Raw genomic sequence first — 14743 nt, forward strand, 5'->3', positions numbered from 1 at the left:
TTTTATGCAAGAGCATACAGAAGACTTTGATACAGCTTCTGACATGAAGAGGTCGCTTAAAGCAATACTATTTATTACTAAAAATGGCCAGCCGGTGGCAGGAGAGTATAATAGATCAGCCATGTTGCAACAAACTCTTTGCCTGTATTTTCAACAGGTTTGTGAAATAATGATGAAACTTAGCTATATTCTAATAGATACTAACATGCTTTTTTTCCTGCTGAAAATTCTTGTAATAGCTTTGATGTTTTTATAGCAACTGAATATTCTGTGGACCTTGCAGGATCAGTCAATATCCAGTAAATCAAAGGGAGGAAAGGAGGTTGCTTCAGTGAAAATGGCTGGGAGTGAATGAGTTAAAGGGGAAGTCAACCCAAAAATGTTTTTTTACAAGAATATGTTGTATGTTCTCCTTCAAGTCTAAACACGGCATTTTGATTAATATTGTGTCTGTGGAATATGAGATCAACAGCAAAATTCTACCGTTTGTATCCATCTCAGGGTGCCATCTAAGGTGAGCCGTGATTGGTTGTTACCTGAGACCTAGCAACTGTGATGTCATTTTAAGTCGACAGGCAAGTGGCAAAATGGTCTCCTCCTGAGATGGATAAAAACGGGTGGATTTTGCTGCTTAACTCATATTCCACATATACATAATAATCAGAATAGTGTGTTTATACGACTGCATAGAACATATTATTGTAAAGAAAATATGACATTTATGCTGATGTTAATTGTTTTATTTAGGTGGAATACTGGCCCGGGCCCAGTCCCTCTTCTGTCTAGCCTGGTTCCATGCTGTCTGCCAAGAGAGACGTAACTACATACCTCAGGTCACACACACACACTTACATACACCTACGCACACTCCTACACGTACACACACACGTGCGCATGTGCGCAAGCACACTGTCTACAATATTGACTGACATAATAAAAAAAAAATTATAGTAGCGTTAAAACATAGCTGGGTTCTTTACTTGGACACAAAATGGTAATTAGGTCTTCCCATTGATCTTGCAGGGTACTGACGATACATGTTCGGTAATTCCTGATTTAATGCCTCGCTTTATATTGTCTTCTAAATGCGATGGGAGGTTGTAGGTTGTATTTATAGATGTATTTCTACAACAATGGTTTACATTAGATTGCCTGGCGTATTTGGTGCATGTGCAGCTATTTGGATGCTAACTGCGAGACTTTTCCTTTGCTGAGTATTTTTTGTTATTGCCTTGACCTTCTATGAGTTGAGTCACTGTTGACTAAGTGTGGGGGAAAAATGGTGACTTAACTGCTAATGTTGAGGGGAGTTTTACTTGCAAGGTAATTCTTTAAAACATCTTCAATCAATCTGTTTTCTCCCACCAATCCTGTTTGGGGTCATGGGTCAGCTAGAGCTTATCTAAGATGACTTTGGGTGAGCGGCTACACTTGCCAGTCAGTCTACAGGGCAGGACATATATGATATCGGTAAACTATCATCCACCCTCACACTTATGGACAATTTTGAGTCTTTATTTACCTAGCATGCATATTTTTAGAACGAGGGAGGAAGTTGAAGTGCCCATAGAAAGTTAAGAACAATATGTTGTAATTTTATTTCAAAAGAAGGACTTTGTCTTTGTCTTGATCTGTCTGTGGTGGATCAGCTTGGAAAACTCATTTTGTGTTCGCACTCGGTCATGTCAGACAAGAGTTGCGTAATCCTATGTCGACCGTGCATGTCTACATGCCAGAAGATCTTCCCCAGCGACACCCAGATGACATACAAAAGTCTCTTCCGAGCTAATAAAGACACCATTGAGCAAGCAAACATGATAAAGCGCAGTTAAAATTATGCACGTTGTAAAGGAAATGTTCACATTTAACCATTTTATTTTATGAATAACAGCCCTGGAATAAACAAAAGGAAGCACTTTAACACATGAATATGTCATTTCAAACTGTATGTAATATTGAACCTCCTATTTTTTTAGGGATGGACTAAGTTCTATGAGTTTTCATTATCAGACCTGCGTGCTGGCTTTGAAATAATCGACAGACTTTTTGAAGGTACAAGGCCCTCTTAAACCTCTGATAGAATGAGGGTCACTGTAAATTCTTGTACTCTTTCATTCTGTCTGCACTTCAGGTGTTTTTGTATGTGTTCTGTTTTCTTTCAGGTGGTAAACCTTTTCAGTGGGAGTTTGTCCATGGCCTGTTGGAAAGTGCCATCTATGGCGGACGCATTGACAACCCATCTGACCTCCGCATCTTGCGCTCGTACCTGGAGCAGTTCTTCTCTGCACGACTCTTCTCCTCCCTCTCAGCCGGACAGGGAAAGAGCAAAGGAGCACGCTTTCTTCCATCTCAAATTAGCCTCCCGAATTCTTGCTCCATTTTGGTAGGTAGCGGGATTACACAACAAATAAATACATTTGAATTTATAGTTGCTATGATGGAGGTCCTCTTATGTAACATCCCTTTAAGCACTCCAAAATTTAATCTGGCAAAAGAGATGAATAAAAAGGTGCACTTCCATCTTTGCTTCTGTAAGCAAATGCCTACAATTAAGTGTATCTGTATCCTCAATGAAATCTGCTGCATTGGCAAAGTAAGAAGTATTTAAAGAGAAAAAAAAGTACAGATTGCTGCTAGAGGCCACCCAAGCATATCACTGACTCACACTTCTTGGTGTCTTTGAAAGTGCATTTTGTTTTAGACACTTAAAAATTGGATAGCCATATGGTAAGAAAAGAAAGTCAATTTGGAAATCTGTGCTGTGAATTTTCATTTTGCAAAGAAAGTAACAGCTGCTTATGTGAGAGCTAAACTTGTTTTTTACATATTGTTAGTAGATTTTATGGTAAGTTGGGCCAAGAACAGTTGTAATCAATGATAGTTTGCTATCTGCTCTCTTACATAACAAACTATTGAATTCACATCTTGCTTGCTCAAAAATGCTACATTCTTGCAATTTGTGACTATACCAGCTCGTGCTCTGCAAACCTTGTACAAGATTATTCGTAGAAATAGAGTTATGAAATCAATACTTGTAATTAAGGATAATTCTATATAAGTGGTTTGTTCTCCCACATAACAGAGCAAGTTATTCTGTTTGTGAAATGTGAACATGTTGTATTATTGTATTGTGTGTGTATATGAACGGTTATTGTTATTGTAATCTTGTACACACGAGTGTGTGTGTGTTTGTGCTCTCAGGACTACCGTGGGGTCGTGGAGAATCTCCCAGAGGATGACAAGCCCGCATTCTTTGGTCTGCCTGCTAACATAGAAAGAACCTCCCAGAGAATTATCAGCTCCCAGGTGCATAACAAACACCCACATGGCCACACATAGTCCCTTTTGGAGTGATGCAGTGCAGTAATACAGCAAAACAGCAACAAAGCGTTCAGCATTTTCAAAACAATCCTATCAAACAGCCATCTGTTGTATTTATCATTTTTGGGAGCTGAAAGCCCTCTTGCATTGGTACAAAACTTTTACAGGAGTAATTCAATCTTTCAAAATGTGTGTTGTGTCAGCATCAGTCATTCTTAACTCATTCATTGCCATTGACGTCAAAAATTCATTTTTTCCCCACTTTTGTTAACAAGAGTATGAAAACCTAAACATTTTTTTAATAATCTTTTTGGGTGTTGAAAAAAAAAGAAAATAATTTAAAAAATTTGGGGGGCGTCAGGTGATTATTTTTTTTAAATTGTAATTAATCGCAGGACTTCAATACTTAACTCACGATTAATCAAAATTGTTCTATCTGTTATAAATGTACAATACATTTTTTTGTAGGTTTTCATACTCTTGTTAACAAAAGTGGGAACAAATGTTCAACTAATAGAAATAGTTGAAATGATTTTTTTACGTCTATAGCCGTCAATGGCAGTTAATGAGTTAAGTTGTCACTGTGTTGGTTTATCTGTAACCATGATTGATAATAAAAAGTCTCCACAGTCACTTTAATGCAACTGTGACAAATGTAACGTTCACCAGTAACGTGGATCAAAGGCTTAAGCTTAAAAATACGTGTTTATCTTTGCTTTCTAAAAAATATAACACCAACTAAAAATTGGCTATGCTACGTTTACACTTTGCGGCAGCCCCGTTTGAAATCTTGACATAACACAAGGAGGCGGGATGGGCAAACGTGACAGGATATGATGCCTTAAATTGAGTGACACGAGTGTGAATATGAATAACGATGTGATGGATTAGTGAATTAGCTGTTGACAGAAAACAGATATGAAAACAATTATTGGGCGGCAACGGCAATATAAATGGAGCCAGTTCCAGGGAAGCAGAGTTCGGTTCATCTTTGCTAGGCCACAAACTTCTATAACTACAAATCTGGCCAATGTCCACGTTTCTTATGGCACACTCCATTTAGAATTGGACTGCCGTGGCCACTGGGTCATAGTGTTAACATAGCATTGTCAAGAATGTCACGGACTAATCTATTGGTTTTGGATATGGCGAAACGACAAGATAACATGCAAATTTGATGACAGTTACCGTGGTTAGTTTGTCAATAGTGGAACTAGACATTTGAGAGGGGTTTCAGTGTTTGGGTTATTATGTGAGGTGCTTTTACGATTCATGGCAGGAAGGAGATTCAACATTTTAGGGACAAATGAAGGATGCAGTGCAAACACGTATGCGTGCATACACAATCAGTATGAAACGCACACAGACACACACTTAATCACCCGAGCAAAGAAGATAAAGCAGGTGGTTTAAGGAGTTTGCCTGGCCCTAATGGAAGCCATTCATCACCAACACTTGTCTTCCTCACATACACCTTCGCGTTAACACACGTCTTGATTCTATGTGAAAGCACAATACCGTCCTCTCTAGGCCTAAAGCGAAGCGTGTTTGATGGGCTGTGGAAGGATCTCTTATGAGTTGTGTTTGGAGTTTGGCCATTTTCTTCCTCTGAACCTGAGACTGTCTTTTTATTTTCTAGTATTTTCTAGTCATTGTTTTAACCAAATAAATGGGTGAAAACTTGCCCATTTTCGAATAGTGGGTGTGTGCTGTATAAGAGTCTTTATATGAGGAAATTAGCAAACAACAGACATTAAGTATAACAACCAATAACATGTTTGTCATTGGTTCACAGGTGATTTCCCAACTTCGTGTCATGAGCCGCTCAGTCGCAACAGGGTCAAAGTTTGACAGGGAGCTCTGGTCGAATGGACTGTCACCAATTCTCAACTTGTGGAAGAAACTCAACAAGGTTCATTTCTTTACTATTTGTTCATTTCATGAGAAGTGCAATCACAGTTTAGGATAGCCTTCACTGTTTTTAGAATTCCGAAAGGTTGGACACGCTTCCTCATGCCAGTGAATGATAATGAGGGCACAGATATTTGACAGAGATCTAAAATATGAAAATGCTCCACAATGATGTCCTTGAAGACCAACACAAGCATGGTGGAACATTCGATTGGCATTGTATGTGTTTTCTCCAGGTTCACATTCTATAAACGTGTATGTTAGGTTGATTAAAGACTCTAAATTGCCCATGGATGCTTGTGTATGTGCCCTGTGATTGAGTGGCAACCTGTCCAGGGTGTAACCAAGTCAGCTGGAGTAAATTCCACCTAACTTGATAAGTGCTGGGAAATGGATGGAAGGATTGATGTCTTGATGGGCGGCTTCTAGGGAGGGTTATGTAAATGACCAACTACAATGTGTTCCATTTAGTAATTGTTTTCCATACCAATTACAACTAGGGTATACCGAACAGAGCATGTTTGTATTATATAAGTCAACAGTATTTGTAAAAAAAAACAAAAAAAAAAACTGGCAGATCTCTTCAATTAACATTGGTGAGTGTCTGTCTGTTAAATGTGTGAAAAGTATGCAGCAAATCACAAAACATGGGATCATTTCCCACACACTGCTGCATCCACAATTGCCCCGTGATTGACAGGTGATTAGTACAAGGTCTGACCCGCCTTTAACTTTAAATCTGACAAGATAGGCTCCAGCTTCTCTGTGACCCTGAATATAAAGCAATATGGAATATGTATAGAGCAAGTCTTCATTTTGCTGCTGCTGCATATTTTCTTCACATGAAATCTTGCTCACATCTGTTACATTTCCCATTGTATTTCATTGTTTTGTCTGGCTTCCATCCATGTTCCAGGGTTCTGCACTGATCCAACAAAAGGTCACACCACCTACAGATCAACATGGGTCCCCAGTGCTGTCCTTCATTGTTCTGGAGCAGTTTAATGCCATTCGCTTGGTTCAGGTGTGAAAGACAACCAGTATTAAGAGAGATGCTGCACTCCAAACATATATCTTGAAATTCATACATTATATAGATATGGAACATGTACCAAATAAAACAAGATATCACAACCATACAGTAAATATAAATGACTAGTGTTACATTCCTAAACTGTAATTGTTGTCGCAGAGTATCCACCAATCACTCGCTGCCTTGAGCAAGGTGATTAGAGGGACTGAGCTTCTAACTCCTAAGGTCCAAAAACTGGCAACTGCTTTGCTCAATCAAGAGGTAAGTGGAACCCATTTATGAGTGAACTCACTATTAAGCTATGTTTCTTCTTCTTCTTTTTTTTTAAACTGCCTCAAGTGTAAAAATAGCTCTGTTTTTGACTGAGGGTCAGTTCAGCTTTAGTCTTTATCCTAATACATCCCTGCCATCGAATATTGCCATATTGCTTGATAAGATTTAATATAGTTTTTGTTTATTTCGGATGAGGTAATGCGAGACAACTCTGACAGAGATCAAATGTGGACACTTTCTCCAAAGCCCAGTAAAGGTCAGATTCTTTGTTGCTACTTCAGTATGACCACCGACCCTTCCAATCCTCCGTTATCCAATTTTCTCCTCTTCCCATTGCACACTATACATGCTGGAAAGTGCACACACCGCAATGTAATGACTTTTTCAAACTGTTTCACTTTTTATGTAAAACACAGCCAAGGGACTAATCCAAGCAACTTTTTAGGCAGGCATGGGCTTCTTTCCCCCGGGGGCTGGCTTTAACGCAGCTCAATGAATTTGATTTCATGCTGCGCCATGTAGTTTTCTGCATTGACAGCAAAAGGGAGTGAGAGATGTGCACTCATTTGACCAGCTGAAGCATGTGCAGTACCTTTCGGACCGACTCCTATTTGAGAAGGACAAGACTGCTGATTTGTTGAAAACAATGTTGACATCATTTGCTTGTTTATTTTTGCTGTCTTTTTTTTTAAGTGTCCTTTGACATGGCAGAATATGTGGGAGGGACCTGAAGAGCCAATGCAGTACTTGAGCGCTATTGTAATGCGCGCACTCGCCTTACAGGTAATATAGCTAATATACCCACATCACAATCTGTTTGAATCCCATACAGGAGCTGTATGTTATCTAAATATTTGGCAACCCGCTTGTCACAAGATTTAGCTATACTTCTTGAATGTTACATGTGCCAGCAAGTCAGGCAACCATTCTTTAATGCAGGGTTTTCACAGGTCATTAAAAAGCATTAAAGTCATTAAATTGATTTTTTGAAAATGTAATTGCATTTAAATGCATTTAATATGATGCCTAGAAGCATAAATTAAATGAAAACACCGTTGGTAGACTGCCAGTTAGCAGTTAGCACCAAGCGAGTTTGCAACAGATCTCAAAGTACTACCAGACTCTTTTTGAGGTGAGTGTATTCCCGGCTTGTCACTTGAAGTATAAGTCACTTGCTCGTTAGAACTTGGGCATATTTTATTCAGAAACTCCAGAAGGTAGCTCGTGAAATATTATGTGTTTTATTTCAGGAATGGACCAGAGTCCACGAGTATCTTAATGTTCAAATTAATTTGAAAAGAAAAATGTACTTTTCCTGTTACTAACATCCAACATGAAACTCTAATGCCACCTAGTGGCAGAAAAATTACCTAATCACAAATTTATGACTCAATGTTTCAAACTCCTTCAACTGTATAATACAGTATAGCATATCTTTTTAACTTCAAAAGACATGCTAGAAAATTGCTGTATCAATGAACTAAAAAATACAACCACATAGTTGAGTTGATTTGTGTTAGGTAATCATAAGAGTCCACTTTTGTTCATTAACAAGAGTGGAAAACTTGAAAAATACTTTGTTGTACATTTACAAGATATAAAATGTGTGATTAATTTGCGATTAATCGTGAGTTTACGCTGAAAATCATGTGATTCATTAAGATTAGGTGTGTAGGGCATTCAATTTGTTTTAAGTTGCATTAAAAATGACAATAAAAAGCATTAAATTCGATTTTCCGATGCCTGCAGACACCCTGTAATGGTTAATGGAGTTAATATTTAGACTAAAACAATGACATCCATTTTCCATTGGTGCTTTCATATCTTAAATGCTTGCAATTCAGAAGTATCCGCACTATGTTGGTGCCAGGAAGTAAAGGCTTTGGCTCTGCCTACTCTCAACTGTGTCAGAATACACGCCTACCTCAATATGTTCTGGCAGCCGAGAGTAGACACACACACACAGACCCTTGCGTGTTCCGAAATATTTATGTCCATGAGAATCCGATGCATTTCATTATCCGTGCGAGGCTGAACCTTCTGTCTACGTCTGTCGGTCTGCTATCTCGTCTGCCTGCGCGCCCAATTTTGCGTGTGCGTGCGTGGCATCGTTGTTGCTTTCTATCTCCTAACCTCCTTGCACTCCATCTGTCCTTGTGTCTCTGTCTTGAGGTAACGGTCTCTAAATATCTATTTGTGACCCTACTTAATGTCAGCCTGCTCATCTAATCGAATAAAGGTGAATCAAGCTGGCCGATGCTTTAATGGCACACACTGTGCTCGCTGTGGATTTTGTCAGAGTGCAAACATCTGCATCTGTGTTGGCATGGGTGCTGTGTGAGCTTGCATTGGTGCATATTACTCAAAGTGCTCGTCTTCATTCGTCTTTCAAGCCAGTCCTGACTGATTCTGTGCTGGAAATGACCCTTCTACAATCATAATAATAAGCACTCAAATCAAATGTTTGCTTATTCACTAAATTGCAAAGGCTCACGTCCTAATATGGGTGGAGCATGGCTTTATACTTAAATGCCATTTTTCATTCGCCATTACAGGCATATTTGACTCATTTAGCCATTGTCAGCAGTAACAAGCCATTCACTCATTCACTGCCATTGACGGCTATAGACGTCAAAAATTAATTTGAACCATTTCTACTTTAACTTTTTTTCCCCACTTCTGTTAACAAAAGTATGAAAACCTAGAAAAAACGTATTGTACATATCAAACAGATATAAAAAAAAAAAATTACAAATTTCAAAAAAATTTATCAGCTGACGCGATTTAAAAAAGAAAAGAAAAGATTATTAAAAAATAGGAGCGTCAGGCGATTAAAATTTGTAATCGTAATTAATCGCATGACTTCACTAGTTAACTCACGATTAATCGCACATTTTATATCTGTTCTAAATGTACAATAAAAAAATTCTAGGTTTTCATACTCTTGTTAACAAAAGTGGAAAAAAAAATGTAAACTAATAGAAATAGTTAAAATTAATTTTTTTCCTTCAACCTTCCCCCCAAAAAATTTTTAACGCTTGCTGTCAACTGAAAATGACAGCAAGTGTGCTCAGGGCTCAGGTAACGACCAATCATGGCTCAGTTTACAAACGTCACATGACCAAACCCAGAAAACAGGTGAGCCGTCATTAGTCGATACCTGAACTCTGAGCACCTGTGATGTCATTTTCAGTGGACAGCAAGTGGCAAAACGTGACATATAATAAAGTTATCAAATTAATTGAAGACGAAATATCAACTTTTCCTTGCTGAAATGGCTAAATGAGTCAAGTATCCCTTTAACAGGGAATCCTGAAAATATAATTTGGTGGTTTGGGTGGGGTATTTGCTTTAATTCTGAGTTATATTTCTCATTTCGCCAAATATGTAACAAGATCACACAACGGCTATCTACAAGCACAACAATAAACAAACATATTTTTAAACAAACAATTAGCAAAATTCTGATACATTGAGTGTATGCTAATTTAGGATGCAAAAATTACCAAACTTATGAATGATTACCAAATAACTATATTAATTATTGCTCAACATTTGAGTAAAGAGTGTTTTATACCTGAAATACACTTCATCTTTAGCATCACTATGTTTGCTTAGTCTTTGTTTCTATTTTTCACAGAGTTGGGTCGAACGTGCCGGCAACCAAGCTCTTCTTTCGGACACCTTGGATCTGTCTGAGCTCTTCCACCCCGACACCTTCCTCAATGCTCTGAGGCAGGAGACTGCCAGGTAGGATTTGTTTGACCTTGTTTTTCAAAAGAAACTACAAGATAAAAAAAAAATTGTCGCTTTTAGATCTTTAGGTTGCTCCATGGACAGTTTGGTGTTTACATCGTCGTGGAGGAGTCCTATTGTTGGAGCCAAACTTCAAGTGAAGGTAGAGTGAAAGCTGTGCCCGCTATTGAAGCTAATATTATGGCCGTATTCAAATGTGCATTTACTCTCTGCCTGTCGTCTGATGCAAGTCACTTTGCCCATTTTAGTGGTCTTGATTAATGTCAGTTGACAAGTTAATAAGTTGTTCCGATAATGCGTCCATGGTGGCTCAATGCAATGTAACTCTTGTCAAGTGACTAAATGGCACCTTCTTATCTCAAATAACATGAGACATTCCATTTGCTTAGGTCATTGTTGAAAAGGTCTATTATCTTGCTGCTTCGGGCATCTTCTATGACCTGACTAGTTTTAAGTGCACTGTAAAAAATAAAAATAAATGACAGTCAACTACTGGCAGCTAGAAGCATGCTGTTATTTTACAGTGAACTACTGTGATCTAAAACAACAGTTGATTACCGTATAAAATAATAATACAGTGCAGTGCTGTTCCAAAAATTAAAATTACAGTATTATTCTGTCAACCATTTGTTTGCTATTCATTGTTTTTTTTATACACACAACGAAATTTACGCTAAACTACTGGGAGCTAGAATCGCCAGTATCGTACTGTTATTCTACAGTGGATTAGCATAAAAATAATACAGTACTGTGCTGTACAAAAATCAAGATTACAGTAATATACTGCAACCCAGGGGTCTCCAAACTTGTTTCCACCGCAAGCTACTTTTAGAAAAGCACAACAGGGAGCTACTCATGTATTTTATAGCCAAACTTGTGTTACATTGCCTTTACTTCAAACACAACAACAAATCAACAGTGGTCACAAAATGCATATGTTGGCATAAAAGAAAATTATACCGAAATTATTCTCTGAATATGCATGCACATTATCTCAAAACCGTTGGCAATTAAATAAACGCTCATTCCTGATTGGCTGCTTCCTCATGCCAGGATGTTACTTGCCGGGGCACGTAATTGATTTTAGTTGAGCGGGTAGCGCACATGGAGTGGTCGAAATAATAAATAAATACTATACCGTACAATTGCAGTGCCTTCCTGTAAAAAGAAGAAAAGAAACTGCTTTGTACCGTATTATTTTACAGAAGCTTGCTGTAAATATTTGTTCCTCCGTGACGTCAGAATTTACTGTATTATAGAAAAACGGTGTACTACGGTTGAAAATTCCCCGTATTATTATTGCAATTTTTCACAGTATGTACAGCAGGAGATGGGAGGAACGTGGCCTCCGAAAAAGAAGCCGCGGCTGCACGGAAAGGAAAATCTGACAGCTGAAGATAGTGAGGGAATAGTTGTTGTGAAGCGATGTGCTCTTTTCGCGACAAACACACACACACACACACACACACGCACACAGTGCAGCTTTGTCAGGATATGTCTCCCCTGCCCTTTTTTCCCTTGCCCAGATTATGGTGATTTAGTAGTTGTCTTTGTATGTCTGGCCCGACGCCAGAGTTCCTTTTATTGTCTGAGCAGCACTGGAAAATCTCGGAGTCACCCGAGTGAAAGCACTCTCAAACGAGTAGGACATACAAGTTCACGTGGTTGTGTCTTTTTTTTTCTCCTCAATCGGGAATCATATCGGCTCGCCTCTGCATTCTCTTTGTATCATTCTTCAGGGAGTGTGTCTGTCCTCGCTATCATGCTATTTGGCACTGATGTGTTTTTTTTTTTATGCATCACCGCCTTTCTTCCTTTTCCTTTCTTTGTCATGTGAAAGGTGTTATTTTGATTTCACTTGTAGCATTAAAAAGAGTTGCATGAACATTTATATAGAGTTCTTTATATACATTATATATATCGAGCCGATACCTGGCCTTTTCAAGGTTTCAATACTCGTGACGATCAGTTGCCCTCTTGTGGTTGTTTTACGGTAACAAACTAGAAATTAGAAATGCAAAGAAAAGAAAATTGCCGTTAATTTCATGCAAGTTAAAGAAAGACGCTATATTGGTGTATAGAGGACTTTAAATTTATTTGGAGAATTTATGTATCAAAAGTACTAGTGGTATCAGCGACTACGCAAGAGTTGCGTAATTGTACTGGTATCGGTCTGAAAAAGTGGTATCGAATATCCATAATATATACATTATGCAGAGTTCCCGCTGATCCTTAAAAGGCGTTAAAAATATCATAAAAATCTTTCATAAGTCTTTAAAAAATGTTAACACATGATGAGTCAAATCTCAAATTAACTGAACATTCTTAATAATGTTCCGAATGAGAAGAGTTCAATAACGATAGCAGAACCAAGAAAAGATTTAAGTCTTGTAGCAACGTAGGACAACGTGGGACTTTGGCAACATTGTGAAATTATCCTTAAATTTAATTTCAAATGGAATTAAAAAGTGTTAAATGGAATTTTCCTGAAGCTGTAGAAACTGATCATGTGATAAGAAGATGGATCAAGATATGCATACTTTATTTTTTTATTTTTTACCATTTGAAGTCACTATTGGATTTTGCCCCCAGAATTACAATTGCTTAGTCCAGTCTGCGCATTCATGTCGCCCAGCTGCCATTACACAGTAAACGGACTGAATTTGGTCAGGGTCTGGGTATAGGGGCAGGTCCAAGAATGACAGTTCAGAATGAAAAATGGTATCACCTGCTTGTTAGTTACATTATGCATCATCCTCCACGAACCAGGAAGTATTCAGCTAATCAACCCATATTGTTGGCGCTAGAAAATGAAGGCGTTACTAATTCATCGTAGGCAGAGGTCGCATTCTAGTATATGTTGCTTTCTTTTCTTCACACCTCACTTCTGTCTGCCAATCTTATTCTTTTTTTTTTTTTCATAGGTGGGAGGTCTCCAGCTGGAGGGTTGTAGTTTTGACGGTGTCCATCTTTGTGAAAACCAGCATGACTCCCCCAGTGTGTCAGCAGTGCCGCTCTGCTACATGGCCTGGGTTCCTCAGGTATGGCTTCCAAAATGCTGTACAATTGCCACATTAATTCCATTCATTAGCAACATGAATATTTTTTTTTTCAAGATGGGCAGGCTTTCTTCCAAAGTTAAGGTTGTCAAATATCATTGTCATTATTACTTGGATCCCCAAACATTTTAACTCATTCACTGCCATTGACGGTTATAGACAAAAATTCATTTTAACTTTTGTTTTCACTCAAGAGTATGAAAACCTAGCATTTTTTTAATTGTACGTTTAGAACAGATATAACATTTGTGACTATGACTAGTAAAGTCATGTGATTAATTACGATTAAAAAATGTAATCACCTGACACCCCTAATTTTTTATAATCTTTTATTTTTTTAAATCATGTCAGGCGATTAAAAGTTTTGATTGTAATTAACTGCATGACTCCCAATAGTTAACTCACGATTAATCCAAAAAAATTATATCTGTTCTAAATGTACAGTAATTTTTTCCCCTAGGTTTTCATACTCGTTAACAAAAGTGGAAAAAATGTTAAATAGAAATAGTTCAAATGAATTTTTGACGTCTATAGCCCTCAATGGCAGTGAATGAGTTAATTGGGATGGACCTTAACCTCCCTTTTGCTAATTTGTTCGGAATTTCAGCATTTCTCTCACTGAATTGAAAGGTGACAAAGTTGTTTAAACCTTGGAGGAAGTCTGTGCTCTCTGTTTTTTTTCCAAGTTGGGATGATGTCACTTGTCATCTGTGTTTTATGCTCACTCGTAGAATTGTACTGCTGACCACGCTGCTTCCGAGGAGAGCATCTGGCTGCCTCTGTACAGCAGCTCCGAGAGGGTGAAGGTGGTCACGCACATCAGCGTGCCCTGCAGAAGCAACCCCAGCCAGTGGATACAGACCGGCGCTGCCCTCTTCCTTAAACAACGATGATGGATGACATCATCAACACATCTTGTAGCGTGTATTTTCATGCTGTTATTAGCTGCTTGTTAAATTGATTGCGGCTTTTTGTGCATTTGAAGAGACATTTTTAAGACACAACAATTCCTTATCATATGTGCTTATTATGACGCTCCCCAAAAAAGTGTTATTTATTACGCAATCACATGCACTACTTATATACAGTAAGTGCACATTTATTTGAGTGTATCTGTGTTTGTGCACCGGCTGATGAAGTGTCCAATCAGAGCTCAGCAGTAAACAGTGTCCATCACGGTTGTCTTTGCTCATTCCACTGCTCTCATTTGTGCTGAGACAAGCTTTCCATGCCTGAAACGCTTCACTGTTCACAAAGTAAAGGCCGATGTGCTCTCTGTGACACACATGTATGTACACACACCACACACTCGCATGGCCACTATGCTAGTTCCTAAACATGTGTGACTGGCCGTGAGTTGAGGCTGAGTGGAGTGTCATGAGCATCACAT

At 38.4% G+C, this 14743-nt stretch overlaps 1 protein-coding gene across 2 annotated transcripts in view; it reads left to right on the top strand.

The window, feature by feature from the left end:
* dync2h1 (dynein cytoplasmic 2 heavy chain 1) overlaps nucleotides 1-14534 on the top strand; it is a 77660-nt gene extending 63126 nt beyond the window's left edge. For both annotated transcript variants that reach the window (XM_086080247.1, XM_086080248.1), the window contains 12 exons: nucleotides 748-833; nucleotides 1977-2052; nucleotides 2163-2383; nucleotides 3202-3306; nucleotides 5117-5233; nucleotides 6149-6256; nucleotides 6425-6526; nucleotides 7232-7321; nucleotides 10179-10288; nucleotides 10355-10436; nucleotides 13219-13335; nucleotides 14085-14534. In XM_086080247.1, the coding sequence (XP_085936373.1) occupies nucleotides 748-833; nucleotides 1977-2052; nucleotides 2163-2383; nucleotides 3202-3306; nucleotides 5117-5233; nucleotides 6149-6256; nucleotides 6425-6526; nucleotides 7232-7321; nucleotides 10179-10288; nucleotides 10355-10436; nucleotides 13219-13335; nucleotides 14085-14246 (1376 nt within the window). In that variant the 3' untranslated portion in view covers nucleotides 14247-14534. The remainder of the gene's footprint in view (nucleotides 1-747; nucleotides 834-1976; nucleotides 2053-2162; nucleotides 2384-3201; nucleotides 3307-5116; nucleotides 5234-6148; nucleotides 6257-6424; nucleotides 6527-7231; nucleotides 7322-10178; nucleotides 10289-10354; nucleotides 10437-13218; nucleotides 13336-14084) is intronic.
* The last annotated feature ends 209 nt before the right edge of the window (nucleotides 14535-14743 follow it).

This window comes from Leptonotus elevatus, chromosome 7, assembly GCF_054856555.1.
Source record: "Leptonotus elevatus isolate MCC_2025b chromosome 7, RoL_Lele_1.0, whole genome shotgun sequence".
In the NCBI taxonomy this organism is placed as follows: domain Eukaryota; kingdom Metazoa; phylum Chordata; class Actinopteri; order Syngnathiformes; family Syngnathidae; genus Leptonotus; species Leptonotus elevatus.